A 27,959-nucleotide genomic window follows, 5' to 3' on the forward strand; every position below is an offset into this window, starting at 1 on the left:
GGTGTGACCATGTGACTGTGTGTGTGTGTGTGTGTGTGTGTGTGTGTGTGTGTGTGTGTGTGTGTGTGTGTGTGTGTGTGTGTGTGTGTGTGTGTGTGTGTGTGTGTGTGTGTGTGTGTGTGTGATGGAGTGGTGCATGCTGGGTAATAAATAACCAGGAGCTGCTGCAGGACGCCACCACCGCGCTCACCTTCAGTGTCAGGAAGCTGAGAGGCCATCTGGACACACACACACAGACACACACACACACAGACACACACACACACACACACACCCCAGAGAGAGTGTGTGTTTGATCACGACTTTGTTTTATGTGACCGTATGAAAATGTGTTACAGTCATTTGTGTTTCCTTTCAGTGTGTGTGTGTGTGTGTGTGTGTGTGTGTGTGTGTGTGTGTGTGTGTGTGTGTGTGTGTGTGTGTGTGTGTATAGTTGTGTGTGTGTCTATTTCTGCTGCCAGAGTTTGTTGGAGCATCGTTCGCCTCCTGTTGAGTCGAGAGCTGTCAGCAGAGTGTGTTTACTTTGTCTGCTCCGACACACACACACACAGTCACAGACACACACACGCACACGCACACACACAGACACACATACACACACACACACACACACACTGACACACGCATACACACACATACACACACACACTCACACTCATACAGGAAGCAGGTTTCCTTTCAGAATAAGACGACCTCTCTCAGTCAGGTCAGTAACTGAAGCTCACTGGGCCCTCGTCGTCATGGCAACAGTGAACAGACAGGGACAGGTGTGTGCAAACAGGAAGTGTGTGTGTGTGTGTAGGTAAACACACCTGTGCAGGTGTGTTTACCTACACACACACACTCACACACACCACAGAGACAGAGAGACATGATCAGACATGTTGATGAGCCTGTTATAACCTGTGTGTGTGTGTGTGTGTGTGTGTGTGTGTGTGTGTGTGTGTGTGTGTGTGTGTGTGTGTGTGTGTGTGTGTGTGTGTGTGTGTGTGTGTGTGTGTGTGTGTGTTCTCTGCAGGTCTGAGCGTGTTGATCGCCCCCCGGTGGCCGGTGGAGAGGGTGAGTCTGCTGCTCCAACACACACACACACACAGTGACACCTAGAGGACACACACAGCGTGAATATTTCTGGTTTCTTTGCTCCTTTATGACAATAAACTGAGTCTCTCTTTGGTTTGTGGACAAATCAAGACATTTGAGGACGATGTCGTCTGGTGGTTTGACAAACACTGGTTGATGTTTTTAGACATTTTATTGACCAAACAACTAATCGATTAATGGTTTAAATAATCGACAGGTTAATCGATGATGAAAATAATGGTTAGTTACAGCCCTGGTTTAAAGGGACATTGTGTAACTTCTCCTGTTATCTATTAGCCTGACTCTCGCCAGACCCTTGTAGTTCCGCAAAGCTACGCTGAGCTCCACACAAGGGTCTGGGACTGCTCCATAGGCGATTCATTTCAGAAGGCGGGGCCTTGTAAAAAAAATCTTGTATGTGATTGGATAAACCACTTGTCCGTTATCTTGAAAACATCCTTGCCACCAATAAATGCCTTCAAAACCGTTCTCTGTTCATCTTTCAAAGAATTAATATTCGATAGATTCGACAAAACAGTTGAAATAGCAGAATCAATGCCAATGCACGACTCCTCACTGCGAGCCGCCATTGTTGTTTGACTCAAACAGTCGCTTCAGCGCTACGTCACACCTCAGAAAGTCCCGCCCGGCGATCCTGATTGGTTCATTATTTTTTGCTCCGGGGAAGAAGTTTGCATTGGCCTCGAGTCCAGACCCTTGTGTGAAGCTGAGCGTAGCGCCTCTGGTGGAGCTTTGCGGAACTACAAGGGTCTGGCGAGAGCCAGGCTAGTTATCTATTCAGGAAAACCGATTATTTGGTTCTTCAGTCTGTTTTTCATTAATCAGTAACCCCCCCATCAACAAAGTGAAGTGTTCCTTTCAGCTCTGAATTAATACAGTTCGTTTTCATAGCTTTTTTATTTTTAATGTCTTTTATTGTAGTTGCATATTGGAGAATTTCTTGTGTGAAATGATCCAGGCTGGTTTTGATTCTGTCCATTTTTTTTTTGTGGATATGAAATTTGGCCTTAAGTAGCCTACTACCAGTTGTATAAAGAATGTTGTGTCTTTGTCCAACTTGTTGTTTTCAAAAAAAATAAAAATGTCCTTTTCTTGTAGAGTGATGACTTGCACTTGGACAGAGTCTCTGAGCCGGCGGTCGGGGGCGGAGCCGTGAGGTCAGAGGTGGGCGTGACCAAACGCCACAGGAAGCTGCTGAAGAGCAGCGCGGCGCCCCCCGGTGGCGGTGGCGAGGAGCAGCAGGAGCAGCAGCTGGCCCGGACGCAGGCGTCCCGCCGCCAGCGGCTCAGCGCCGTCTGCTCCAAGTACCAGCCGGCCGCCACCGAGCAGCCGGTGACACGGCACCAGGTGTCACGGGTCTACGTGGAGGACCGGTCACGCCTGCTGTACTGCGAGGTAACAAGACAAGACAAGACAAGACAAGTCAAGCTGCTTCACATGGTAGCAACATTATTTAACCCTAAAGAAGGAAGGAAGGAAGGAAGGAAGGAAGGAAGGAAGGAAGGAAGGAAGCAAGGAAGGAAGGAAGGAAGGAAGGAAGGGAAAAGGAAGGAAGGGAAAAAGGAAGGAAAGAAAAATGGAGGGAAGGAACAGATTAGGTCAAGGAAGGAAGCAGAAGGAAGGAAGAGGAAAAGGATTGTGGAAAGAAGGAAGGAAAAAGAAAGGAAAGTAATATGGAGAGGGAACAGATTAGGGTCAAGGAAAAGGATTGTGGAAAGAAGGGAGAAAGGAAGGGGATAAGGAAGGATGAAGGAAGGAAGGAAGGAAGGAAGGAAGGAAGGAAGGAAGGGAAAAGGAAGGAAGGGAAAAAGGAAGGAAGGAAGGAAGGAAGAGGAAAAGGATTTTGGAAAAAAGGAAGGAGAAAGGAAGGAAAGAAGGAAGGATGGAGGAAGGAAGGAAGGAAGGAAGGAAGGAAGGAAGGAAGGAAGGAAGGAAGGAAGGAAGGAAGGAAGGAAGAGGAAAAGGATTGTGGAAAGAGGGAAGGGAGAAAGGAAGGAAAGAAGGAAGGATGGAGGAAGGGAACAAATGCTAGTAGCTAACTTTGTCCTGGTCTTCCTGTGTTATCTCGAGGTTCCGAAGGCCGGCTGCTCCAACTGGAAGCGCGTCCTGATGGTCCTGGGCGGCGCCGCCTCGTCGCCCGCGGCGATACCCCACGACGCGGCGCACTACGCCAACCGGCTGCGGCGGCTGGACGGCTACGACGGCGCCGCGGCGGCCGCGCGGCTGCGCTCCTACACCAAGGTGCTGTTCGTGCGCGAGCCGTTCGAGCGCCTGGTCTCGGCCTTCAGGGACAAGTTCGAGAGCCCCAACTCCTACTACCACCCGGTGTTCGGCCGGCCCATCATCTCCCGTTACCGCGCCAACGCCTCGCGCGCGGCGCTGCGCTCCGGCGCCGGCGTGACGTTCCGGGAGTTCGTGCAGTACCTGCTGGACGTGCGGCGGCCGGTGGGGCTGGACATCCACTGGGAGCCCGTCAGCCAGCTGTGCCATCCCTGCCGGCTGCGCTACGACTTCATCGGGAAGTTCGAGCGGCTGGAGGAGGAGGCCAACTTCCTGCTGCGCCGCGCGGGCGCCCCCGGCAACCTGACCTTCCCGCGCTTCAAGGACCGAAACCCGCGCGCCGAGCGGACGTCGAGCGCCATCACGCGCTCCTACTTCTCCCAGCTCAACGCCACCGAGCGCCAGAAGGCCTTCGACTTCTACTACATGGACTACCTGATGTTTGACTACGACAAGCCCTTCAGCGACCTGCACTGACCTCTGACCTCTGACCTCTGACCTTGACCCCTGACCCTGGCTGTGTCCTAACCCCCCTACTCTCTATCTAGTGACCAGTTGTTGTAGTGGTGTCCAAATGTTTAGTGATTATTAATGTTCACTATATAGTGACTGAATCTATCCCACAATTCACCGCCAAATGTAGTGAACATCCGATGGTCACTAACCGGAGCAAGATATCCCATCATGCATTGTGGTCACGGATCGACGCCGTTAACACAGCGGCCCAGAGCGACCGGTGTAGCTACCAAATAAACGCAAGTAGCGACCGGTGTAGCTACCAAATAAATGCAAGTAGCGACCGGTGTAGCTACCAAATAAACGCAAGTAGCGACCGGTGTAGCTACCAAATAAACGCAAGTAGTGACCGGTGTAGCTACCAAATAAACGCAAGTAGCGACCGGTGTAGCTACCAAATAAATGCAGTAGCGACCGGTGTAACTACCAAATAAATGCAGTAGGGACCGGTGTAGCTACCAAATAAATGCAGTAGTGACCGGTGTAGCTACCAAATAAATGCAGTAGTGACCGATGTAGCTACCAAATAAATGCAGTAGTGACCGGTGTAGCTACCAAATAAATGCAGTAGTGCAGCAGCCTCAATAAATGTGTCCAGCTGCCAGAGTTGTCCGGTCGCAGCTTCCACAGACTCCCACAACAAACGTCAGAGCAAATTTCCTAACAAGTGTTATAAACTGACCACAGACTCTGGATATCGATGCTAATTTCTGTTAGCCCATCTATGAGGTTTTACATTAACGTTAGCATTAAGCTAGCGGACTTTATGCTTAGTTGTGACACTGGCTGTGTGTGTTTTGAACGTTGTTTCAAACTATGTGGGTTTGATTGAACATCTTTGATGCTTAAATATATATTGCTGCTTAATATATTGCTTTACTCCTCTTTTTATTTTGGTACCTATACACCCATGTAGGTCTATGCTACACCGGCCTGTACCATGGTTGTATCCATGGTTGTATCCATGGTTGTATCCATGGTACCTACACCGGCCGTTACGATCGCGGTCGGAACGTTTTAATTACGCAACGTAATACGTCATTAACTGTGCGGCGGAGTAGTGTCTGAAAGTGTTTTTAATTTGACCAGTGAGTCAAAGTCCCTAGTCCACTATATTGAATTCACTATATAGTGAGTAGGGTGATTTCGGACACAGCCCCTGACCCCTGACCCCTGACCTCTGACCCCTGACCTCTGCAGCGCCGCCCGGTGGCCCAGCTGGAACACGGCTGCTCTGGGACAGATGTTTGTGACTCCAGATGTTTTGTTACTGTTGGTTTTAAACTGTTTAATTCACAGGAAGTGACTTTTTATAGATCAGTGTGTGTGTCCGGACCAACACACACACACACACACACACACACACACACACACACACACACACACACACACACACACACACACACACACACACACACACACGTTCATCACATCATGGAAGTTTGTGTCTGTTTGCTGTCAGTTTATTGTGTTCAGGTCTGAGGTTAAACATCTGTCTCTAGTTCTGTCAGGTCCAACTTCTCTGTTCAAACAGAATTCAGATTATTTTAAAAGAGAACATTTGAAGGTGATCTGTTGCTCCACTACTTATAATATTCAGATTTCCCTTCTTGAAGTTTTATATTGAGTTGGTAAAACTTAAATGTGTTGAAATGTTTAGTGGACGCAGGACGTAATAATAAGCTGCTATAGGTGGATATAATGAGATAAAACAACAAAACACATTAGACAATTGAATCTGATTTGGGGGGAAGACTGACGGGCCTAGTCGCCACGGAGACAGATGTTGTGATGTTGATGGACACTGATGGTTTGATTGTTTTTTTTTTTTTTTTTTAAGTATATTTTTTTCAGCTTTTTGCTTTTATTTGATAGTGATGACAGTAGAGATAGACAGGAAATGGGGAGGCAGAGAGAGGGGGAATGACACGCAGGAAAGGTCTGCCCGACGCGGGATTCGAACCGGGGACGCCTGCGGCGAGGACTGTAGCCTCTACATGGGACGGCCGCTCTACCCACTGCGCCACGCACCGCCCCTTGGTTTGATTGTTTATTTGTTGTTTGTTTATTTGCTCTGAGGCACTGAAGCTGCGTTTCCACTGAAGGTTCTGAAGAGACCCACACTGCAAAAACTCTAAATCTATCCAAGAATATTTGTCTTATTTCTTGTCCAAATGTCTCATTTCTAGTCAAAACTAATCTCTTTCCACTTAAAATAAGACTCATCACCTAAAAATTAACTTGTTTTTAGATCATTTTCACTTGTTTCAAGCAGATTTTCACTTGAAATAAGTAGTAGAAAAAGTTTCTACTTATCTCAAGTGAAAATCTGTTTGAAACAAGTGAAAATTATCTAAAAACAAGTTCAACACTTTAGTGTTTTCTGTTCAGATCGTTTCCGTGTTAAAGGTGTACAGAAAAGAAAACTGAATTTGAGCCCACTCTGGATCATAAAATGTATGTAATAACTAATATTTCAGACGTTGTAGGCCAAACTTTGTGCAAAATTCTATTTTTGAGTAAATCCGGGATGAAAGTGTGTATTTTTTTTTTCCGACAGCCTGCTCACGATTCATCAGCCACTGATATTAGATCCGTCATCCGTCAATCAAACGTCTGAGACACGCACACACACACGGAGCTCGGTCTCGCCCCAAGCTTTGAATATCCCGCCCGCTCAATAACAACCAATCACATTTGTTTTCCTTACTTGGGTAAACTCGTGTTGCAGCTTGTGACAACTCGGCGCGACAAACAGGACAAACAGCCATTTCTGTACACCTTTAACAGCCTGAATATCCCGCCGAGAGCTCATCATCCAATCAGAGATCAGTTCACTTCTCTACATTTACTTCCTGGTTCGCTCGGTGGAAACGCGGCGTTGGTGAAATGACTTCTGTGAAGTCTGATCTCAGACCAGCGGTCCAGGGCGACCAATGGGTGAAGAGTAGAGACTATGACATCACGCAGAGGGGGCGTGACCTCTGTTCTGACATCATGACTCCGTGTGGGCGGGGCCTGAGGGGGGCGGAGCCACAGACCGGTGACCTCAGAGCCTTAACACTGCCATCATCACATCAGCTGTTTGTTACTATGACAACAAATAAACATCTGTTTGGATCTAATGTGTGTGTGAGGATGATGAGTTGTTCTTCCACTCCGCCTCTTCTCTTTCTTCCTCCACTGTGTCTCCCTCTTCTTACTTTATTAGTGTGACTGCTGAAGCAGTCACACTATTGTTCTTCTGTTTGGCCATTTTCTTCCGCCTTTTTACGGTCTTCTTCTAGTCCTTCATACTTTGTGCTATTTCAACAATTCATATATCAAAACGTGCAGCTTTTTTTGAACTTTATTGGCATTACTTTTCTCTTTTTAACTATTTATACTTTTTCAAATATTTAACTTTTTAGATGTTGACAGTGTGCAGATCATTAACAGACAACAGTCTTCTTCACAACTCCACTGTAGTGTAGGGGTTAGGGTGGCTGCTTGCCAACCCTAAGGTCACTGGTTCGAATCCAAGGGAAGAACTCTTGTTATGTTATGTTGAATTCTGCTCTCCTCCCCCGCCTTCAATTGGTTACAGGTGTTTGTTATCTCCTTGATTACTCATACCAGTTTGCAGCACATCATCACATTACAATGAATGACAACAGTCTTGAAAGCAGTGTGCTCTCTGTAGACGAGTGGCAGAGTAAAGGTTTAGTGATCATATGGTCATGGGTTCGATTCCTGCCTTAGTCATTTCACATCATTGCTTGACTTTTGATTCCAATTATTCAGCTGTCATTGGACAGTCTTTGATTCCTCATAGTATAAAGCTCATTGTATCAAAGGTTTTCTTTACCCTTCACATACTGTCTCTGTCTGTAGCCTAGTGGTTAGCTTGCTGGTCTGGAGACCTGAAGGTTTGCTGGTTCAAATCTTGCCTCAACAACAATTATAGTGAATTATTTTCCCAGTTGTCCTCTGTTGACTTCTGATAACTTGCTTCATGTTGAAACTGCTGCTCTCAGCCTGAAATTCACAGAAATTTTCATTCTAAGTCATTCAAGCTTGACTCTCAAGCTTTCTTGATGTTGACAGTGTGCAGACCATTAACAGACAACAGTCTCTACAACTGTGTGTGCACCGTGGCCTAGAGGCAGAGTGGAAGTCTAATGACCATGAGGTTGTGGGTTCGATTCCGACCTTGGTCAAATATTTGTATGGTGATCACTGCTTGCACTATTTGCTAATTCTGCAACAGCGTTCAGTTGCTATCAGCAGTCACACCATTTCCATTCTTGGAAATGCTTTTTCTAGTTATTATTTTGGTCCTGCCTTAGTATATGACCAATCATCTTCCATCTTCTCTTCTTTACTTACTGACTCAGTGGCCTCATGTCGGCTCTTTCTAGTAGTTCGAACTGTACTAATGTGGTCTTGCCATTGGATTTTGAGGATTCTTCTTAGACATTTGTTGTGAAAAGCCGTGTTTCCACTGCAGGAGTTCCTGGTAAAGGGAGGGGGTAGGAACTTCTACAGGAACCGTCCTCTCACTCGGCCCTCTCAGTGGCCGTGTTTCCACTGCAGAGTCGGACCCCGCGGTGACGTCATGAGTTTCGATCGCCGCTTAATCGCTGTGCGACAGTTTCGACCGTGACGTCACCCAGGCAGGTCACAAACACATGCACAAAAATCATAACAACAACGGAGAAGGATGGAAGGAGCTGAGGTGGTAGCCGCGTTTCTGGTTTGTGTGTTTGTGCACATGGCGGTTGATTGTAATCCTGCTTGAGTTTTTTTTTTTTTTTACTTTTCACGGCATTGTTTTGTGGCGTGATGGATCCCCAGTGTGTCGAGGTGCGCTGATATTTTCATTTCGCCGCATATTGACTCAAACCCCCTCTGAATCTCCTCGGTGCTGTAGACTGCAATCAATGTCTGCACCTCATCGTCGGTCCATTTGTCGTACATCTTCCTGCTGTTTTCTTGTTGTCTACAGCGGTGTCTGCTAGGCTAATGCTCCCCTTCTGCTCCCCCTTTTAAAAATGCCGGTTGTTTTGGTGCTTTCTGGTGGCGTCAGAGCTGCTCTAGCTGTAGCCAATCAGCGCCGGGTTAACCTCGAGCCCCACCCAGGAGCTTTTCAGGGCCGAACGGAGTACCTACCCTGGAGTAGGTACTCCGTTGGCCCCTGTAAAAGTTCCTGTAAATGGCCCTGTGGGGGAGGTTCCTGCAGTGGAAACACGCACCAACGGGGCGGGCCCCGTAAAATTACCCCGAAGTTCCTGCAGTGGAAACGCGGCTAAACACATCGATTGCTTTAGAATAGAATAGAATGCCTTTATTTGTCATTATACTCGTGGTATAACGAAATTAGAGCCCCCCTTCAGTGCAAAACAAGCAATACCATAAAAAATACACTATAAAAACACTTCAATAGTATAAAAATAAATTATATACACAGTGAGTTATGTATATATATTGCACAGTACATTGAGCTAGTTGGGTATATTGCAATAGGCCTATATGTTGAGGTTATAGTCCGGGGTGTGTCTGTGTGAGTTCAGAGTGATAATGGCTGTGGGAGAGAAACTTTGTTGTCTCCTTTATTAATTTTCGATGTTTTGCATCCATATAGTAGCCTAACACCGACACCACTAGTGTTTTACAGCCTCAGTTTCCTTCTTCTTGTGATGCTCTAGGAGTTCCAGATCTTTTTCAGTTTGTTGAATGCACCTCTTGCTTTTGAAAGTCTATTCTTCAGGTCCTTCATTCCTCCTCCATCCTTACTTACTGTGGCTCCTAGGCAGGGCCGTTGTATAGGGGAGAAAGGTGGTGATAACTCTAGGGGCCCAGCGCCCAGTGGGGCCCATAAAAAACCCCAGTAGTCTAATCTTTGTATGACTGATTTATTCTGCATAAGACCCTGACTAATACTCATAGTACACTGTAAAAACTCAACATCTTTCCAAGAATATTTGTCTTATTTCTTGTCCAAATGTCTCATTTCTAGTCAAAACTAACTCTTTCCACTTAAAATAAGACTCATCACCTAAAAATTAACTTGTTTTTAGATCATTTTCACTTAAATTCACAATTAATAGAAAAATCTGCCAGTGAAAGTAAGTTTTTTGTGTTTGTAATAAGGAAGAAAAACTTGCTGCACTATCAGAATTTTTCTACTTATTTCAAGTGAAAATCTGCTTGAAAGAAGTAAAAAGTGTCTAAAAACAAGCTGCTTTTAATATGATGAGTCTTATTTTAAGTAGAATGAGATTTGTTTTGACTAGAAATAAGACAAATATTCTTGCTAAGATACTTGAGTTTTTGCAGTGTAATGCTGCATTAGCATCAAAACAAAGAAGGCTAAATAAAAAACGATAATACATACGTAGTCTAAGAAAAAGAAAAGGAAAAGTTAGGGGGAGGGGCCCACTTTAGTATTCTTTAAGGGGGCCCAGAATTCATAGCAACGGCCCTGCTCCTAGGTAAGTGAACTCTTCTACATCTTCCTTTCATCATCTTCTTTATTTTCTTATCTTATTTATCTTCGTCATCCTCTTCTTCGTCTTCTTCTTCTTCTTCTATATAGTTCCTGAGCAGACCAAAGCCTCTGATCAGAAGATGATGATGTTGTTCATCATCTGGACCGATCCAGATCCATCCAGCTCACAACAAAGAGTGTGTGTGTGTGTGTGTGTGTGTGTGTGTGTGTGTGTGTGTGTGTGTGTGTGTGTGTGTGTGTGTGTGTGTGTGTGTGTGTGTGTGTGTGTGTGTGTGTCCTGCAGCAGCAGCTTCATGTCTGTGTCTGTCACCTCCAGCCTCAGGGAGGAGGGGGAGGGAGGGGGGGTAGAGTCTTCTGTCTCTTTGTCTTCTGACAGAAGACCCCCTCAGGGTCAGAGCCCCCCCCCCCCCGTAGACACACACACACACACACACACACACACTGGTCCCATCATCATGGATTTTTTTTTTATCATTTCATCATTTTTATTAATGTTTTTATTCATTTGACAGGTAAAAGTACAGAGAGTATAGACAATGAAAAATAAGGATTTTTTCTTTTTTCAAAAACAACAACCACTTATTCCCCCCCCCCCCCCCCCCCCAATCCTACAACATGTTGTTACAGATCAGTAATAACACACATTCTTCCTTCTTACCGTTAACGGACATGCAAATACACAATAATATATATATATATATATACAATAAAATGAAAAAACACCACAAAACTGAGTAATATTTTAAGCAAGGAGGAAAAGGAAATTCAAAAGTCAGTTGTCAGAAGTGAACACTTCATTTGTCCTGTAGTGTCTTTAAAGCAGAAGTAAGTGATATGTTTGTGTTAATCTAAGTCTTAAATAGTTGTATCTTCCGACAGCAATCACTTCTATAGAGTGTTTGGTCTGAAACACGGGTCTGTCAGTCACTCTGCTCTGCTCTGAGCCCAGGAGAAAACTTTCCTTGTATCCTACAGTTTTTATCCAATGAGGAGAGAGAACGGCATGCAGGGCTGTGTGTGCAGCCAAGGAACGCCGTGAATGTGGTGACATAGCGACGAGGACTGTTATGGTGCATTCAAGGAAACTCGTATTTTTCCGACCGTGAAGTGGTACCAGTTCGATCTGGTACGAGTTCACGGGTCAGAAGTTACGAGTGGCCGTTATAGTGACTTTCACCGGTAAAACAGGTCGGAGAAACACGAGTGGGTTGCCTGGAACGCTACAAAGTCGTAAGTTGTGACTTGAAGCTGTAATTTACGATTTCAAAAGCCTGCCTGGAACGCAGCATTAGCGAAAACGACCGGATCACTCACTTCTGCTTTAATGTCACTAATCATGCAGCAACAAACCGAGTCAAATTTTCCAGGTGTCCCCCTGACACCCCGTCCTGACCTACAGCGATGCGACAGCGACGCGACAGCGACGCGAGCGAGGAAAAGTGATTAGAATGTGTTACTTTTCAATCAGCCTGTCCTGACGCTGCGAGCGACGTCGCGCCGTCCAGCGATGTCGCTCAACCCTGAAATTATCGCTTGCGTTGTCTCTATCTGGACGACATTTGGCGGCGGTGTCCCGCCCCTAAACACTTCTTATTGGTCGATAAGTCCACGCTGCTTCCTGTTGACAAGCTAGTTATCAGAGAGAGGAGAATATGAGAGGAACAAACACTCAAAGATGTGAGAAACGGCAACCAGGAAATACCAGGAATCTCAAAATAACGCTGCAAGTTTGTGTAGCTACGTCCCTTTATAATTTGATTGGTTTGGATTCTGAACCAATAGAATATACTCACGACAAAATCGTCACGCTGCATATCAGGACACCCTCGCGCGAGTTTTCGTTGCCGTTTCGCTTGCTCGCTGTATGTCAGGACGAGGTGTCAGATCGTATTTAATCTTCTCCAGGTCTAAGTACAGCATGAGGTCCTGAAGCCACAGTGAAGCTTTGGGGGCGACTGGTGCCTTCCATTCCAACAAAACTCTTCTACGTGCTAATAAAGAAGCAAAGGCGAATAAAGAATGTTTTTTATTTATTTTTATTCAACCTTTATTTTAACAGGGTAGATCCACTGAGAGCGAGCTCTCTTTTTCAAGGATGCCCTGTAGCACACAGAGATCATAGGAAATCAAACATCAAACATCAATACAACACAATAAAACACAGTTATGAAAACAGGAGTAGTAAAATCACTAATGAAGTGAAGCGAGTGCACGTCTGAGTCTGAGCCCCCAATGCTGTGGTGAGAACAGAAGTAGGTTTTTTAAGCCTCAAGTGAGATAAGTCTGTCGATTTTCAGTGAGTTTTGTAATTTATTCCATCGGTGTGGAGCGTAGAAGGAGAAGGGACTGAGTGGGTAGGGAGACCTCAGACCTGTAGAGCCAGAATGCAGAAGTGAAGTTAAATACTGAGGAAAAACTATATAGTTATATTACTGTGTAGTAACAGTTCCTCTCCTCGCCACCAGAGGGAGTCAGTCTCCTCCTGTTTATACAGCAACTCACCTGAGGGTGTAGAGGAGGAGGGGGGGGGGGGCTCTGTGACTGACTGACAGCCCCTCACCCAGCAGCCTGCTGCCCCCCCCCCCCCCCCCCCCCCCCCCCCCCCCCCCTCCAGCAGCCATATTTAAATCTTTAAACTCGTTACATGTTTCATCTAATTGAAGTAACTGCAGGGTTTCTTTAATGAGAGGGGAGGGTGTGTGTGTGTGTGTGTGTTGGGGTGTGTGTGTGTGTGTGTGTGTGTGTGTGTGTGTGTGTTAGGGTGGGGGGGGGGTCCAGGGTTTGTGCTGGTTTGTTCAGTAAAGGGAGACACACGCAGCCTGAGGCAGAAACATGGTGGAGGAGGTTTCACTGTGTGTGTGTGTTGTACTTACCACTACTTGTGAGGACCGGAAAGAGTTTTTCACCAACAAAGTGAGGACATTTTGGCCGTCGGTCCTCACTGTTTCCAAGGGCTGTTTGAAGGTTAAGACTTTAGGTTATAATTAGGTTTAAATTAGGTTAAGAGTGATGGTTAAGGTTAGGCATTTGTTTTGGATGGTTAAGGTTAGGGTAAGGGGCAAAGGAATACATTATGTTAATGAGTGTCCTCACGAAGATAGAATTACAAGGACATGTGTGTGTGTGTGTGTGTGTGTGTGGGTGTGTGTGTGTGGGGGGGGGGGGTCCAGGGTTTGTGCTGGTTTGTTCAGTAAAGGGAGACACACGCAGCCTGAGGCAGAAACATGGAGGAGGAGGTTTCACTGTGCGTGTGTGTGTGTGTGTGTGATCTTGTACTTACTACTACTTGTGAGGACCGGAACGAGTTTTTCACCAACACATTGGGGACATTTTTACCAAGTGAGGACGTTTTGGGCCTTCGGTCCTCACTGTTTCCAACGGCTGTTTGAGGGTTAAGACTTTAGGTTATAATTAGGTTTAAATTAGGTCAAGAGTAATGGTTAAAGTTATGGTTATAGGGGCAATAGGGAATACATTATGTTAATGACATGTCCTCACAAAGATAGAATTATAAGGACGTGTGTGTGAGTGTGTGTGTGTGTGTCCTTCACTCTGATGGACCCCCCCCCCCCCCCCCCCCCCCCCCCCGTATCGTGTGTTTCTGTCCATAAAGTTTATTTAAAACACAGCAGTGACGTCACTGATTGTGTTTGACGTCACCATGTCTTCTTTTTTTTATTTTTTACAACTTTATTGACAACAAGAGTATACACAGGACTGAATACAGTTAGGGATGAAATACGTGTAGCCTATACAACATTAATACACAACCAAACCATCATAAATAAATATGCCATAGGGGTTGACAGCAAGACAGAAAAAACATAAACTTAAATAAATATTTTGTAAAGCTTACAAAGATCATTATACGTTTTAACAGCTTTTTTATTCTCACAATCACAGAGGGAGGAGATATACTGACCAACACATGCAGACAGTTCCACTTTGTCCCTCTGTTTTGCTGCTGTCAGAAACCTAAATAATAATCCTGAGGAGAGATAAGAGAGTGATTTTTAAATGTTTTCCTTGGGCACATAGCTTTCATAGCAGCAATAGCTTGTTAACTCTTACACTTTCATATTATTATAGCCTAGCAGGCCTATACTCACTTCAATACTGTAACTAGCTGCCTGTCAGGACCGGTCCCTGGCATAAACCCTCTATGTGGTTGTTTAGGGCCACAGCCGTTAGGTGGGGGGCCACATGATCAGAAAGGTACCGGGGTTCATCAAGTCATTTAAACATCCTGAGGTCTGCACGTGCAGCTATGAGCTTTATATGTAATGTGATGTCAATATTCAGCTGCTTTTATCTCACATTTGAGACATTTGGTGAAAATAGAACGGCAGAATGACAACATTTGTGCTCAAAAAACAATCTTACAAAATGTCATTTTAGACTTGTTTTCTGCACGTATCTATTACTGTATTCATATCCTATTTCAAGCACCAAAACAGTTCATTCTCATGACTGAAGGAGTGTTTTCACAAGGGATTGGACATTTTTCAAAAAGCAGACCTCAAATTTCCAGCATTTGTCCTAAATTATTTCTTTCTACAGTGTTCTAGGACAAACTGGCCTCAGTGTGCTTACAGCGGAGGTTCTAATATTTAGACATAAAACACTTGAGTGTTGTTACATCTGCAAGTGTCTTAAAAAGATAAATTTAAGAAAATATGTAAAAGTTGAGAAAATGGCCTCAAACCTCAGAGGGATAAACACGTCTGTGTTCAGTTTAGGGCCACAAACAAAAATCTTGTTTAGGGGGGCCACCAACATCCTAGGGCCGGCCCTGCTGCCTGTTCACAAGCTGCGCGTCTGAACGCACCGCGGCCGGGGCGCGTGCGCAGCAGCGGATAATTGAAATGGCGCATGTGGCCGCGGGCGGCGGGAGCGGCAGGATGCGTGACGACTGACGTCACTGGGCTGCGGGGCCGCGGGCAGGTTCGATGCCGCTCAGAGAGAGAGAGAGAGAGAGAGAGAGAGAGAGAGAGAGAGAGAGAGAGAGAGAGAGAGAGAGAGAGAGAGAGAGAGAGAGAGAGAGAGGGGGAGAGAGAGGGGGAGGAGAGAGAGAAACGTGCAGACATCGGGAGGCTCGGTTCGCGGAGCGGCGGCGGAGCGAACTGAGCAGCGGAGCGGCGGAGCGAACTGAGCGGTGGTGGAGCGAACTGAGCAGCGGAGCGAAACTCTGCGGATCAGAGACGAGTCAGGACGGGAGACAGGAACCTAATCCTGGTCCTGGGGGGTGAAGACTGAGCCCCGGGGGGGAGGAGCAGGGCCCGCCCCCTCACACACACACACACACACACACACACACACACACACACACACACACACACACACACACACAGCCTCTCTCGCAGCGCGGAGCAGCAGCAGCCGGATCAGTCGCTCTGAGCCGGGGAGCAGCGGAGTCAGACCCGGTCCTCATGTCCTCAGTGTCGGTCTCCTCTCAGGTAACAACCCGCTCTTTCTGCTCATTATTATTATTAATAATAATCATATGATTGACATCGTTGAGCTCGGTGCTGTGGAGGAGTGAACACAACTCCGGTCTGAGCCTCGGTCTGTACCGGAGCTCCGGTAGAGAGAGAGGGTCTGGACCGATGAGCAGATAGAAGACTAGGAACTAGAAACTAGAAACTGACTCATCTAGTAACTCTGGTGAATCAGGTCAGTTATAACAGACAGAGAACTGAGCTCAACGGACTGTGTGACTGCGTTGTTTAATCATGTTTTCCTGAAATGTGTGATTGTAGCTATGAGTCTTGTGTGATGTGCAACTGAGCTGTGTGTGTGTGTGTGTGTGTGTGTGTGTGTGTGTGTGTGTGTGTGTGTGTGTGTGTGTGTGTGTGTGTGTGTGTGTGTGTGTGTGTGCAGGTTCTCGTGGTGCGTTCAGGGTCCGGGTCTGTGCAGGTTCAGCTGCTGTAACTAACTAACGTGTCGGTGGATCAGATCAGCACAGACCTGCAGCAGTCTGTTGTTGTTACCCTCATGCCCCTGATACCCCCCCCCCCCCCCCCCCACAGAGTCTGGCCCGGGGCTGAGGGTGTGTGTGTGTGTGTGTGTGTCCTCGGGGCAGAGCCTCCTGTTCACCTTTCATGCTTCACAGCTCTTATTCACAATGCAGAGACTTTGTGTCACTTCCTGTATGATTGGGGGGGGGGGGGGGGGGGGGGGTAAACTATCTAACAAAAGTAATGGTTCTCAAAGTGGGAGGGTTGACAGGGTTCAAGGGGCTGTTCTACTTTTTACTATTTTTTTTTAAAAGCAGAAGTAAGTGATATTTTTGTGTTAATCTAAGTCTTAAATAGTTGTATCTTCCGACAGCAATCACTTCTATAGAGTGTTTGGTCTGAAACACGGGTCTGTCAGTCACTCTGCTCTGCTCTGAGCCCAGGAGAAAACTTTCCTTGTATCCTACAACCTTTATCCAATGAGGAGAGAGAACGGCATAAAGGGGCAGTCCTCTCTGTGTGTGCAGCCAAGGGATGCGCCTGAATGTGGTGACGTAGGGACGAGGACCAATAGATCCATGACGAGGGCGGGGGCTGCTAACTCCATCGGCTGACAGGAAGTTAGACAAAACCACCGGATCACTTACTTCTGCTTTATAGAAATGTTACCCCATTTTGTCTTATTGCTTGCCCCCCCCCCCCCCCTTCCCTTTTTTGGGGAGAAATTTTACCACATTTTTCTAAAAAAAAAAAAAAAAGAAAGAATTTTTACCACTTTTTTCTAGAAATGTTTCAACTTTTGTGGAGAAATTGTACCACTTTTTTTTTCCAGAAATGTCTCTATAATCTTTCAAAAATGTAGCTACGCCTAATTTAAAGGGATAGTTCAACATTTTTGAAAATTGGCCCATCGCCATGATCCCCCTAGTAATAGGTGGTTTTCAGATGACGTCACGTGGAACGTCACGACTGCAGATGGAGGGCAGGAAGTGTTTTGCCCGCAGGAAAACAATAGGAAAACCCCTACTGTCTGCGCTGTCTAAGGCTGTTCAAAACGGTCAAACCGGGAAAATCAAAAAAGTTACTTGAGAGTTCCTAAGGTAGTAAGACATAAAGGACTCAAATTTCAACAACTGACCGTAAAACGGTGTGTGGGAGGGACGGAAGTGACCATAGTAACAAACGGTGTCCTAGCCTGTTCTACAGTAAAAATGGCACATAGAAAGAGGAGTAAAGCAATATATTAAGCGGCAATATATATCTAAGCATCAAAGATGTTCAGCCAAACCCACATAGTTTGAAACAACGTTCAAAACACACACAGCCAGTGTCACAACTAAGCATATAAAGCCCGCTAGCTTAATGCTAACGTATATGTAAAACACCATAGACGGGCTAACAGAAATTAGCATGCAGTTTACCGCCAGTAAAGCTGCTAAAAACTGTTTTAATTGTGGCTTTAGCGCTGTTAACACGTCACCGTTTAATCCAGAGTCTGTGATCAGTTTATAACGCTGGGGAATTTGCTCCGATGTTTGTTTTGGGAGAAGTGCAGAGTCTGCGTGAGCCCCGACCGGGGACCATGGTAACGGTCGTCACAGCAGCAGCAGCCGCTCTACTGAGCTGATCTGCCGGCGGGGCCGACCGTCCTCCTCCCGGAGGAGGAAACGAGCCAAGTAACGTATCCGCATGCTTTTAGAGGTTTACCGCTGGCTGGTTAAATTATTTTTTAGGAGATTAATGTTGGTCTTATTGATGAAAATTAACTGTGGCAGTGGCATTAGTTTGTTTGAATGAAAAGTGAGCAGGACTGCTTCTGGGCTACGGACTGAAATCACCACAGTTACGTAAATGAATAAATGTTTTACAATGAAGCGATCAGTCTAATACATTTTATTTTGTTAAGTCGACATGGTTACTGTACATGGCAAAGATTATTACCACTTTATGACTTAAAATTACTCGGTATTTCTATGGGAGTCCTATGGGAGTGTCGCCACTCTGTTATATCAATCGCTCTGGTCGAGGCGGTGTGTTTCACTGCTTCCTTTCTCCCGATTTAAGGTTGTATGGATCGTATCCGATATATTTCTCTAATTTTTGGTGATACCTGCTACGTGCAGGCTCGACCAAAAGCTTTCCATTATTTTCAGGCACCGCTCTCCACTTCCTGCCCTCCATCTGACATCGCCCCGCCCCCTTCGCGTCATCATAACCACGTGACTGAAAACAAGCAGTAGGTTCGTTACCTTTAATTGTTGGTCCAAGCTGCTTTTAGATCGGGGGAGAAGAATACCGAGCGGCGCAGCTACACTACGGAGGCTAATGGAATTTCTTGGTTTTGCTCATCAAACTCAGCAAATACACAACCAAAAAACTCAAAAACGCTGTGGTGGACAAGTTGTGACCTGCACATTCACCACGCTATGAGATAATAGCGGAAAGTTAAGAGAAGTGAAGCAAATACTCGGAACTACTTTCTTCAGTGAACCACTGGTCGGAGGGACACAGTGTGCCGTAGCCGTAGGTAGGATTTACCTGGATTCGACTGGACTTGGACTATCATCGCGGGGCGTATTAGAATTAATTCGAATTTTTTTCAGAGTGTCGTGCATTAATCATGGTTTACACGTGCATAGTAAAAGGTTGTTGTAACAAGCCGAAAAAATGGAGCAGCGTCAAGTTTCACCATGTACCAACGACAGATGAAGACAGGATGAAACAATGGCTGACAGTGCTGGACATCGATCCCAACACTCCTGTAGAAGTGGTCGGGCAAATGTTTGTGTGCTCTGACCACTTTCTCCCCGAGGACTACGGGAAGACACGCCGAGGAAAGCCTGGAGTGTACCTGAGCAATACTGCCATACCATCCGTCAATATTACAGAGCAAGCAGACATGGTGAGTGACTGCTGCTTTTCACTCTGCTATAGCTTTATGTTGAGTAACATTAGCCTAGCCTACAGCTGCCTAGCAGGGTGAATGACACTAAAATACACATTTTGTTGTTGTCTTTATGAATAAGTGCTTGAGCACACAAGTTAGTGAAGTGACGGACGTATCTGCAGTAAACAGGCGCTTTTGAAATCACTCCGCCGAGCAGCCGTGTAGAGTGTAAAGTCCGACTTTGCCTCTAAAACAACTCCATCTCGCAACTTTCCGCTATTATCTCATAGCGTGGTGAATGTGCAGGTCACAACTTGTCCACCACAGCGTTGTTGAGTTTTTTGGTTGTGTATTTGCTGAGTTTGATGAGCAAAACCAAGAAATTCCATTAGCCTCCGTAGTGTAGCTGCGCCGCTCGGTATTCTTCTCCCCCGATCTAAAAGCAGCTTGGACCAACAATTAAAGGTAACGAACCTACTGTTATATCTATCGCTCTGCTAGGGGGATCATGGCGATGGGCCAATTTTCAAAAATGTTGAACTATCCCTTTAAACGTCCATTGATTGTTTGTGTATTTCTGGTGTTTGCTTCAAAATGTTGTCCAATGGGGGTCCGTGGTCTAATTTGTGTCAATTTTTGGGTCCTTGATGTAAAAAAGTTTGCGAACCAGCGGTCTATGTCAGGGGTGTCAAACATGCGGCCCGTGGGCCAGAACCGGCCCTGCAGAGGGTCCAATCTGGCCCTCAGGATGAATTTGTCAAGTGCGAAAATTTGAATTTGCACATGTTTTTATCAAGAAATTTCAGGTGGTTCATAATATGTTTTGTAAAAGGATAGTTCAGTAACTGTAAAACATCTTATTAATGTACCAAAACAGAGGAAAATTTCAGTTTTTTAGATATATTTAAAGGTTATTATGCTGTTATTTTACTGGTCCGGCCCACTTGAGATTAAATTGTGCTGTTTGTGGCCCCTGAACTAAATTGAGTTTGACATTTCTGGTCTATGTGATACCAGTATGAACAGTTTACCACCTAGAAAGCAGTTTACCCACTACACCACTGACAGAGAGGATTCTGGGAGATGTAGTCTGCTCAGGTGTGTGTATTCTAACCTCTGACCTCTGACCTGTGTGTGTGTGTGTGTGTGTGTGTGTGTGTGTGTGTGTGTGTGTGTGTCAGGAGGGGCGGAGCTTGTCCAGGATGTCGGTAAGCCGCTCCCCCGTGTCTCCCATGGCGACGCAGCAGGGCATCCCATCGCCGGCCCAGCTGACCAAGGCCAACGCCCCCGTGCACATCGACGTGGGGGGGCACATGTACACCAGCAGCCTGGCCACGCTCACCAAGTTCCCCGAGTCCCGGTCAGTCCAGCACAGACACCGTTACCCACAATGCCTTTCACCTGTTCATTTTTACTTTAATGTTTATTTACAGTTTTTCTCTGTTGGTTTGGCTCAATTCTTGAAACAGAAATTACATTCTCAAAATAACATGGACAAATCTCCAAACCACCTTGCAAATAACAACAGAATGGCATTTCTCATTGATTTCATCAAATTGCAAATGTCTTAGTACATGTCTCAAGTGTCTTAGTGCATCTTTGCAAATTAAAAAATAAAGTTAGCACAATGAGCATACATTAAGCACATTTTCCAAATGAATAGATCTTGCTGATCTAAGCTGATTAGTTGATTCTCAGTCTAATGGTTGCTCTCTCCAAAACATGTCAGCATGATTTCACTGTGTAAATCATCATATGCACAATAGTCTGTTCAACTGTCAAAATTAGTCAACATACTGTAGGCTAATACCATGAAAACCATATGAATTTATTGCAGCATTTCATAAATCGTAAAGGAATCTAGTTTTGAAGCATGTGTGAACAGTTTTGGGAGAGATATGCGCTTTTGCTAGTGAGCTGTAATGTTGTGCAGAACTGTAAGACTGTTTGGCCAAATGCTCTTATAGTTTTAAGAATGTAATTTCTGTTTCAAGAAATGAGCCAAACCAACAGAGAAAAAACTGTAACAGGGACGATACATATTGTACAACATCGCCACAAAGAATGAAAAATGTGATGCAGACAAGACGTCTATCTTCAGCCAGGGCCGTTGTATAGGGGAGAAAGGTGATGATAACTCTAGGGGCCCAGCGCCCAGTGGGGCCCATAAAAAACCCCAGTAGTCTAATCTTTGTATGACTGAATTATTCTGTGTAAGACCCTGACTAATACTCATAGTACACTGTAAAAACTCAACATCTTTCCAAGAATATTTGTCTTATTTCTTGTCCAAATGTCTCATTTCTAGTCAAAACTAATCTCTTTCCACTTAAAATAAGACTCATCACCTAAAAATTAACTTGTTTTTACATCATTTTCACTTGTTTCAAACTAATTTTCACTTGAAATAAGTAGAAAAATCTGCCAGTGAAAGTAAGTTTTTTGTGTTTGTAATAAGGAAGAAAAACTTGCTCCACTATCAGATTTTTCTACTTATTCCAAGTGAAAATCTGCTTGAAAGAAGTAAAAAGTGTCTAAAAACAAGCTGCTTTTTAATATGTGTCTTATTTGAAGTAGAATGAGATTAGTTTTTGACTAGAAATAAGACAAATATTCTTGCTAAGATACTTGAGTTTTTGCAGTGTAATGCTGCATTAGCATCAAAACAAAGAAGATAATAAATACATGATAAATAATAATAAATACATTATAATACATACATAGTCTAAGAAAAAAAAAAACTGGAAAAGTTAGGGGGAGGGGCCCACTTTAGTATTCTTTAAGGGGGCCCAGAACTCCTAGCAGCGGCCCTGTTGCAGCTACTGGTCAGTGTTTGTCCCTGGTGGCTGCAGGAGGATAAACGACACTGAAGACCGTTACAATAAGTGCAGTAATACAATATCATGAATAAATAAACAGCTGATGCAGCGCAGACAGACAGTAACCGTGTGTGTGTGTGTGTGTGTGTGTGTGTGTGTGTGTGTGTGTGTGTGTGTGTGTGTGTGTGTGTGTGCAGCATCGGCCGGCTGTTCAGCGGCACCGAGCCCATCGTGCTGGACAGTCTGAAGCAGCACTACTTCATCGACCGCGACGGGGACGTCTTCCGCTTCATCCTGAGCTTCCTGAGGACCTGTAGACTGCTGCTGCCGGACGACTTTAAGGTGCTACACAACTATAAAACTACAACACTACAAAACTACAAAACTATAAAACTACAACACTACAAAACTACAAAACTATAAAACTACAAAACTACAAAACTATAAAACTACAAAACTACAAAACTAACACTAATGAAACGACCTGCAGACTGCTGCTGCCGGAAGACTTCAAGGTACTACAAAACTAAAACTATAAAACTATAAAACTAAGACTAAAAACTGAAATAAAATAAAACTAAAAACTATCCTATCTCCAGCCTCCAGGTTTGATGCTAAACTGCAGTAAAGTAAAGTTTCATCAGATCACAGCAGCTTAGTTGTAGTTTTCTTGTCGATGTTGAAAGCTGCAGGAAGAAAACGACTTGGAGTACGACCCACAGGGAGATAAGAGTGAATGGAACCTGATGAGGACTGAGGGGAACATTATGGGATGGATGCAACTAAAAGAGAACAAGTGCTAATGCTGCGTTCCATTCACTCCGGGAGCTGGGAATGATGTCATGCAACTCAGGAGTTGTGAGGGTCCTCCGAATAGGAAATCCGACCTCTGGGGGCGTTAGTTGAAAATTTCGACTCGGAACTCTGAAATTCCGAGTTCCAAGTACAAATGGAACGTACCATAACATAGGAAACAGAGCTAACATGTGCTAACAACAGTGAGGAGGAACACAATGCTAACGTAGTATTAACACACTTTACCATAGGCTTCCACTGTACTATAGGATGAAACAATGCTAACATAGGCTAACAGGGTGCTAACTGCTAACACATGGTGTGTCCCAAATCACGCACTTCTCTTAGTGCACTTCTTTACAGTACACTATAAGGAAATGTCGACAGGGTAGTAGGCTACCGTCTCAAATCAAACACTGCCGCTGCATTGACCGGAAATGACTCCACAGCTTCTTTTTTTAAAGGCTGATTGCAACCGGCCGTTGGAGCCCTATCGCCGACACTTGACAGCGCTATTAAGTTGTGTTTTATTGTGTTAGTGTTGTTGTGTTGTTATGAGTGTTTGAGACATTTATGCCGGTGTCAGCTGCTCCGTCGCTGCTCAAATCAACCGCCGCCATTTGAAAAGTAGTGACGTGCTTCTGCTACGTCACTAAGAAGATGGCGGCCGTTAAGTGTGGAAAGTGTCCAACGATACACACTCAATTTTCTGGCAGTTTGAGTGATACGCACCACATTTTCGCACACTGCTCAGTGTGAATTAAGGCACTTATGTACTCCAAATATTAAGTGTAAGTGCAGAAGTGTGCAATTTGGGACACACCAACAGTCTTAACACAATGCTAGCACAGGCTAATATGGTGCTAACTCTGGGCTAACACTTAGCACCACAGCGCTAACTGATCCACGTCCAAAACAAACTGATGTATTATCATTGTTACTAACATACTACCAGTGATTTGAGCTGTTTGTGTCAAACAGCAGGCGGAGACAAACCGACTGTGATTGACAGCTGGAGGGGGAGGGGGGGGGGGGGGGGGCGGAGCTCCAGGTCAAACAGCTCATTAGCATCGTCGTCTTCGTTAGCCTCAACAAACACACACTACACACTCCTTTAACTCTGCACAGTCTGACGCTTTAATCAGCTCAGAGCCGCCGGCTGCAGCAGACGAGTGTGTTTTACTAAACCACTGTGTGTCTCTGTGTGTGTGTGTGTGTGTGTGTGTGTGTAACTGTGTGTGTGTGTGTGTGTGTGTGCAGCAGCATATTGCTTCCCTCTCATCTGGTTGTGTAGTTAAAGCAGCTCAGACTCTGTTTCTGTTTCTGCTGCTCAGGACGAAAACGCCCTGAAGAAACAGCAGCAGCAGCAGCAGCAGCAGCTCCGCTTTATAAAACACATCTATCCAGCCGGAGAGGGGGGAGGGGTGTGTGTGTGTGTGTGTGTGTGTGGGGGGGGGGGGGGGTGTGTGGAGGGGGCTGTGATAGAGCGTGAGGCCTGAGGCTGCAGCTCCTCGTCAGCAGCCGCGTGGAGGAAAGAGCAGAAACAGGAGGAGGCTGAACCCAGATCAGCTGCTGCACAGACAGGTTGGAGGTCACAGGTCACAGGTCACAGGTCACAGGAGGGGGGGAGGGGGGGGCTGCAGGTAAAGACTAGTCCTCCTCCTCCTCCTCTTCGTATCCCTCCGCCGGCTCCACTAGTTCCAGTCACTTCCTGTTAATTCAGGACACTGTTGGTCCCCCCCAGTCAGATTCACGTTTCTAACGCTTCTTATGTTAAAGATTCAAATGTTTAATGTTTTTTATTGTGGTTTTATCTCATATATCCACATAAACCAGCTTATTATTATTATCTACATCCAGCGTCCACTAAAGGGCATTCACACCAAGGCTACGTTACGTTCACACAGAAACGATCTGAAAATGAAAACGTGATGAAAACGCAGAGCAGACTTTTGTTTGGTTTTGTTTTCACCCTTTACATGGAGACACAACAGCGTAGTGTTTTTTAAGAGTTCCACTCCGGAGGGTGGTTTCATTTTTTTGCGTTTTCAAGCCCCAAAATGAAATGAAACGATGAAATATTTTGCCATTTTCATCGGCGAGCGTTGTCGTGTAAACAGGGCCTAAATAACATCTGCAACACACTGAAGTTTTACCAACTCAGTATAAAACTTCAAGAAGGGAAATGGAAATATTATAAGTAGTGGTGCTGCAGTTGATCAGTGATCGGCACCAAGTGGTCACTGATCGATCAATTTAAGTTAATTTTAAGTTAATCTGCGCCGTTGCAGAAGGAACATGTTGGAACGACAGTTTCACCTTCAGATGTTCTCATTTTAAAATAATGTGAATAGTGAAGTTGGTTCTGAGTCAGAATAAACAGGCCAAACTGAACGAGTTTCATCTGGTTTCACTGAGGTGGAGTGACCTAACCTTCTCTTAAAGGAGACACTTTCTGCCTCTTTTCCACCAATCAAAACAGTTCCCAGGTTCTTAAAGACAAAAGGATCAAACATCACAGCTCTCTCTGGTTTCAGTGTCTGTCCCTTTAAATGCTAATGAGCCGCTGCTCAACCAGGCCCCACCCCCTCTACAGGTACCTGGGCTGTGTCTGAAATCCCCCCTACTCTCTATATAGTGCAAATTTCCTAACGAGCGTTATAAACTGACCACAGACTCTGGATAGCCGATGCTAATTTCTGTTAGCCCGTCTATGGTGTTTTACATTATACGTTAGCATTAAGCTAGCGGACTTTATGCTTAGTTGTGACACTGGCTGTGTGTGTTTTGAACGTTGTTTCAAACTATGTGGGTTTGAATGGATTTTGAATGTTGGATGTCGTCTGCCCCCCCCCCCCCCCCCCCCAGGACTTCCCCCAGCTGATGGAGGAGGCTCGGTTCTACCAGCTGACCCCCATGGTGCGGGAGCTGGAGCGCTGGCAGGCGGAGCGCGAGGCGCGGCGAGCGGCGCCCTGCGAGTGCCTGGTGGTGCGCGTGACGCCCGACCTGGGCGAGCGCATCGCGCTGAGCGGAGAGAAGGTCCTGATCGAGGAGGCCTTCCCCGAGACCGGAGACGTCATGTGCAACTCGCTCAACGCCGGCTGGAACCTCGACCCCACACACGTCATCCGCTTCCCCCTCAACGGCTACTGCAGACTCAACTCTGTGCAGGTAGGAGTCAGAGGCCACGCCCCCTAGAATGTAGGCCACGCCCCCTCGTCACACACACACCTGTACACACCTGCACACTGGTGTGGACCAGTCTGATCCAGATCTTGAGTGGTAATGTGACTGTGTCAGACTGAAGCTGATCTCTGGTCTCTGTATGGAGACACTCACACTGGATTCATCTGATTATTATGGGATGTTTGTCTTGTTTTCTTCAGAGTCTTGTAAACATCCAGACCTAATCTGAGCCACAACAAATTAATTTAAAAAAAGTAAATCTCCAGTGTATTACTCAAATACATTGTTAATATTTTCCCATGTGTTTCAATTGACCCTTTGTTGGCCTTCTGATTGGTCTGCTGTTCCACCTATCAGAGCGCTTCTCCCCATGTCACGTGTTGGGCAACATTCTAAGGTTGGACAACCCTTTGTCAAGTCCCGCCCTCCACGGTTACTGTTGCTAGGTTCGACAAACAATGGTCACTAAGGGTTAACTCCCATTGGAAACCATTGAAAATTAGCCAGATTTAAATTGCTTGTAAGGAAAATTTGAATTAATTTATACATCAGAAAAATGGTGTTGTGATAGAAGACTGATGTGGCTAAAGAGAGATTGAACGGCATCACATGACTTTAATGAAAAGTGGGGAAAAATCATTGTTTTGGTCACTCACTAGCTAGTAGCTAATGACGCTATAGCTACTGTTAGCTAGTTAACACTTAATCTCCGCCGATCTCCCGTTTCTCCTCGTAAAACTTCACAAAGCTCAAAAAACATTAGCAACTGTAATGTTACATTTGCTAGATAACTTTGAAGGTTAAAGTAATATGTAGCTATATTAGGCTAAGTATTGATGTCTTGGGTTTGGGGAATGGGATAAAAATGACTCCAATACGTTCCAGATATTGTGAGTTGCTATTGCAGGAACCCCAGGAACATTTTAACTATATTGAAAAATTATAAAGTAGTTTATGCCGAAAAAATTGCTGACTACCTGTCTGGTTTCATAGGGTTTCATCCCAGGGTTGTCCAACCTTAGAACGCTGCACAACACGTGACATGGGGAGAAGCGCTCTGATTGGTGGATCACAGACCAATCAGAAGGCCAACAAAGGGTCAATTATTCAGTAGTTTGGGAAAAGTTTTCCATTTGTGTTATAATCTAAAGTTAACTTTATTTATTTCTCACTGTGATGGTTTAAAAATCAGGTGCCAAATATAAATCAATAAATGTTTATATTCTACATTATAAATGTTGTTTATTTGACCAGTTTGAATTGAATCTAAATCCCATGTTGTTCCTGAATCCACCAAACTGCTGGAGCAGAATAATCCTGATTTTCAAACTGAGGGTTTGATCCAGATTAAAACAGAGACTGGATCACGTGATCTGATCTGGTCTCAGGTTCTGGTTTTAGTTTAGAAACAACTCATTCTAGAGATTTGATTAAAGCTTTTTAACACCTAGACCTGGTGATGAACAGAGTCAAGCATGATGAAGAGAAAAGAGTAATTTATTTATAAACCTTTAAAAAATGTTTAAAATGTAAATAGTGGATCAATAATTAAAGATGATCAGTCGTCATCAGAAAAGTTCAGAGGTTTGTTCTGTTGTTCAGGTGTAAAACATGTTTTTCTAGGCTAAATGATGCGTTTGAGTGCTGTGGGAAATGTTGCGTTGGTTTTGAAACAACACATTTTCAAGATTTGATCCAGAATCTGATCACCTGGACCTGGTTCTGACCCGTCCTGTCTCCTCCTCCTCCTCCTCCTCCTCCTCAGGTTCTGGAGCGTCTCTTCCAGAAAGGCTTCAGCATCAAGGCGTCGTGCGGCGGCGGCGTCGACTCCTCCCAGTTCAGCGAGTACGTTCTGAGTCGTGACCTGCGGCTCGGCCCGTCCGTCACCAGCACCCCGATCCGGATCAAACAGGAACCTCTGGACTGAG

General features: G+C 45.2%; 2 protein-coding genes across 2 annotated transcripts in view; both read left to right on the plus strand.

Moving 5' to 3' along the window:
* LOC310987972 (carbohydrate sulfotransferase 8-like) overlaps window positions 1–3,858 on the plus strand; it is a gene marked incomplete at both ends in the record, with an annotated part of 11,765 nt that extends 7,907 nt beyond the window's left edge. The window contains 3 exons of the mRNA XM_083974441.1: window positions 1,019–1,059; window positions 2,200–2,496; window positions 3,172–3,858. Coding sequence (XP_083830567.1) covers window positions 1,019–1,059; window positions 2,200–2,496; window positions 3,172–3,858 — 1,025 coding nt within the window. The remainder of the gene's footprint in view (window positions 1–1,018; window positions 1,060–2,199; window positions 2,497–3,171) is intronic.
* An 11,958-nt stretch (window positions 3,859–15,816) lies between these two features.
* LOC310986953 (BTB/POZ domain-containing protein kctd15-like) lies at window positions 15,817–27,958 on the plus strand (the record flags this gene model as incomplete). Its single annotated transcript, XM_083973080.1, has 5 exons — window positions 15,817–15,843; window positions 20,413–20,591; window positions 22,248–22,392; window positions 25,714–26,016; window positions 27,797–27,958. The coding sequence occupies 5 exons, from the start codon at window positions 15,817–15,819 to the stop codon at window positions 27,956–27,958; spliced, it is 816 nt and encodes a 271-aa protein (XP_083829206.1).
* Window position 27,959: the final 1 nt, after the last annotated feature.

This window comes from Trachurus trachurus, assembly GCF_905171665.1.
Source record: "Trachurus trachurus genome assembly, chromosome: 6".
Taxonomy (NCBI): Eukaryota; Metazoa; Chordata; class Actinopteri; order Carangiformes; family Carangidae; genus Trachurus; species Trachurus trachurus.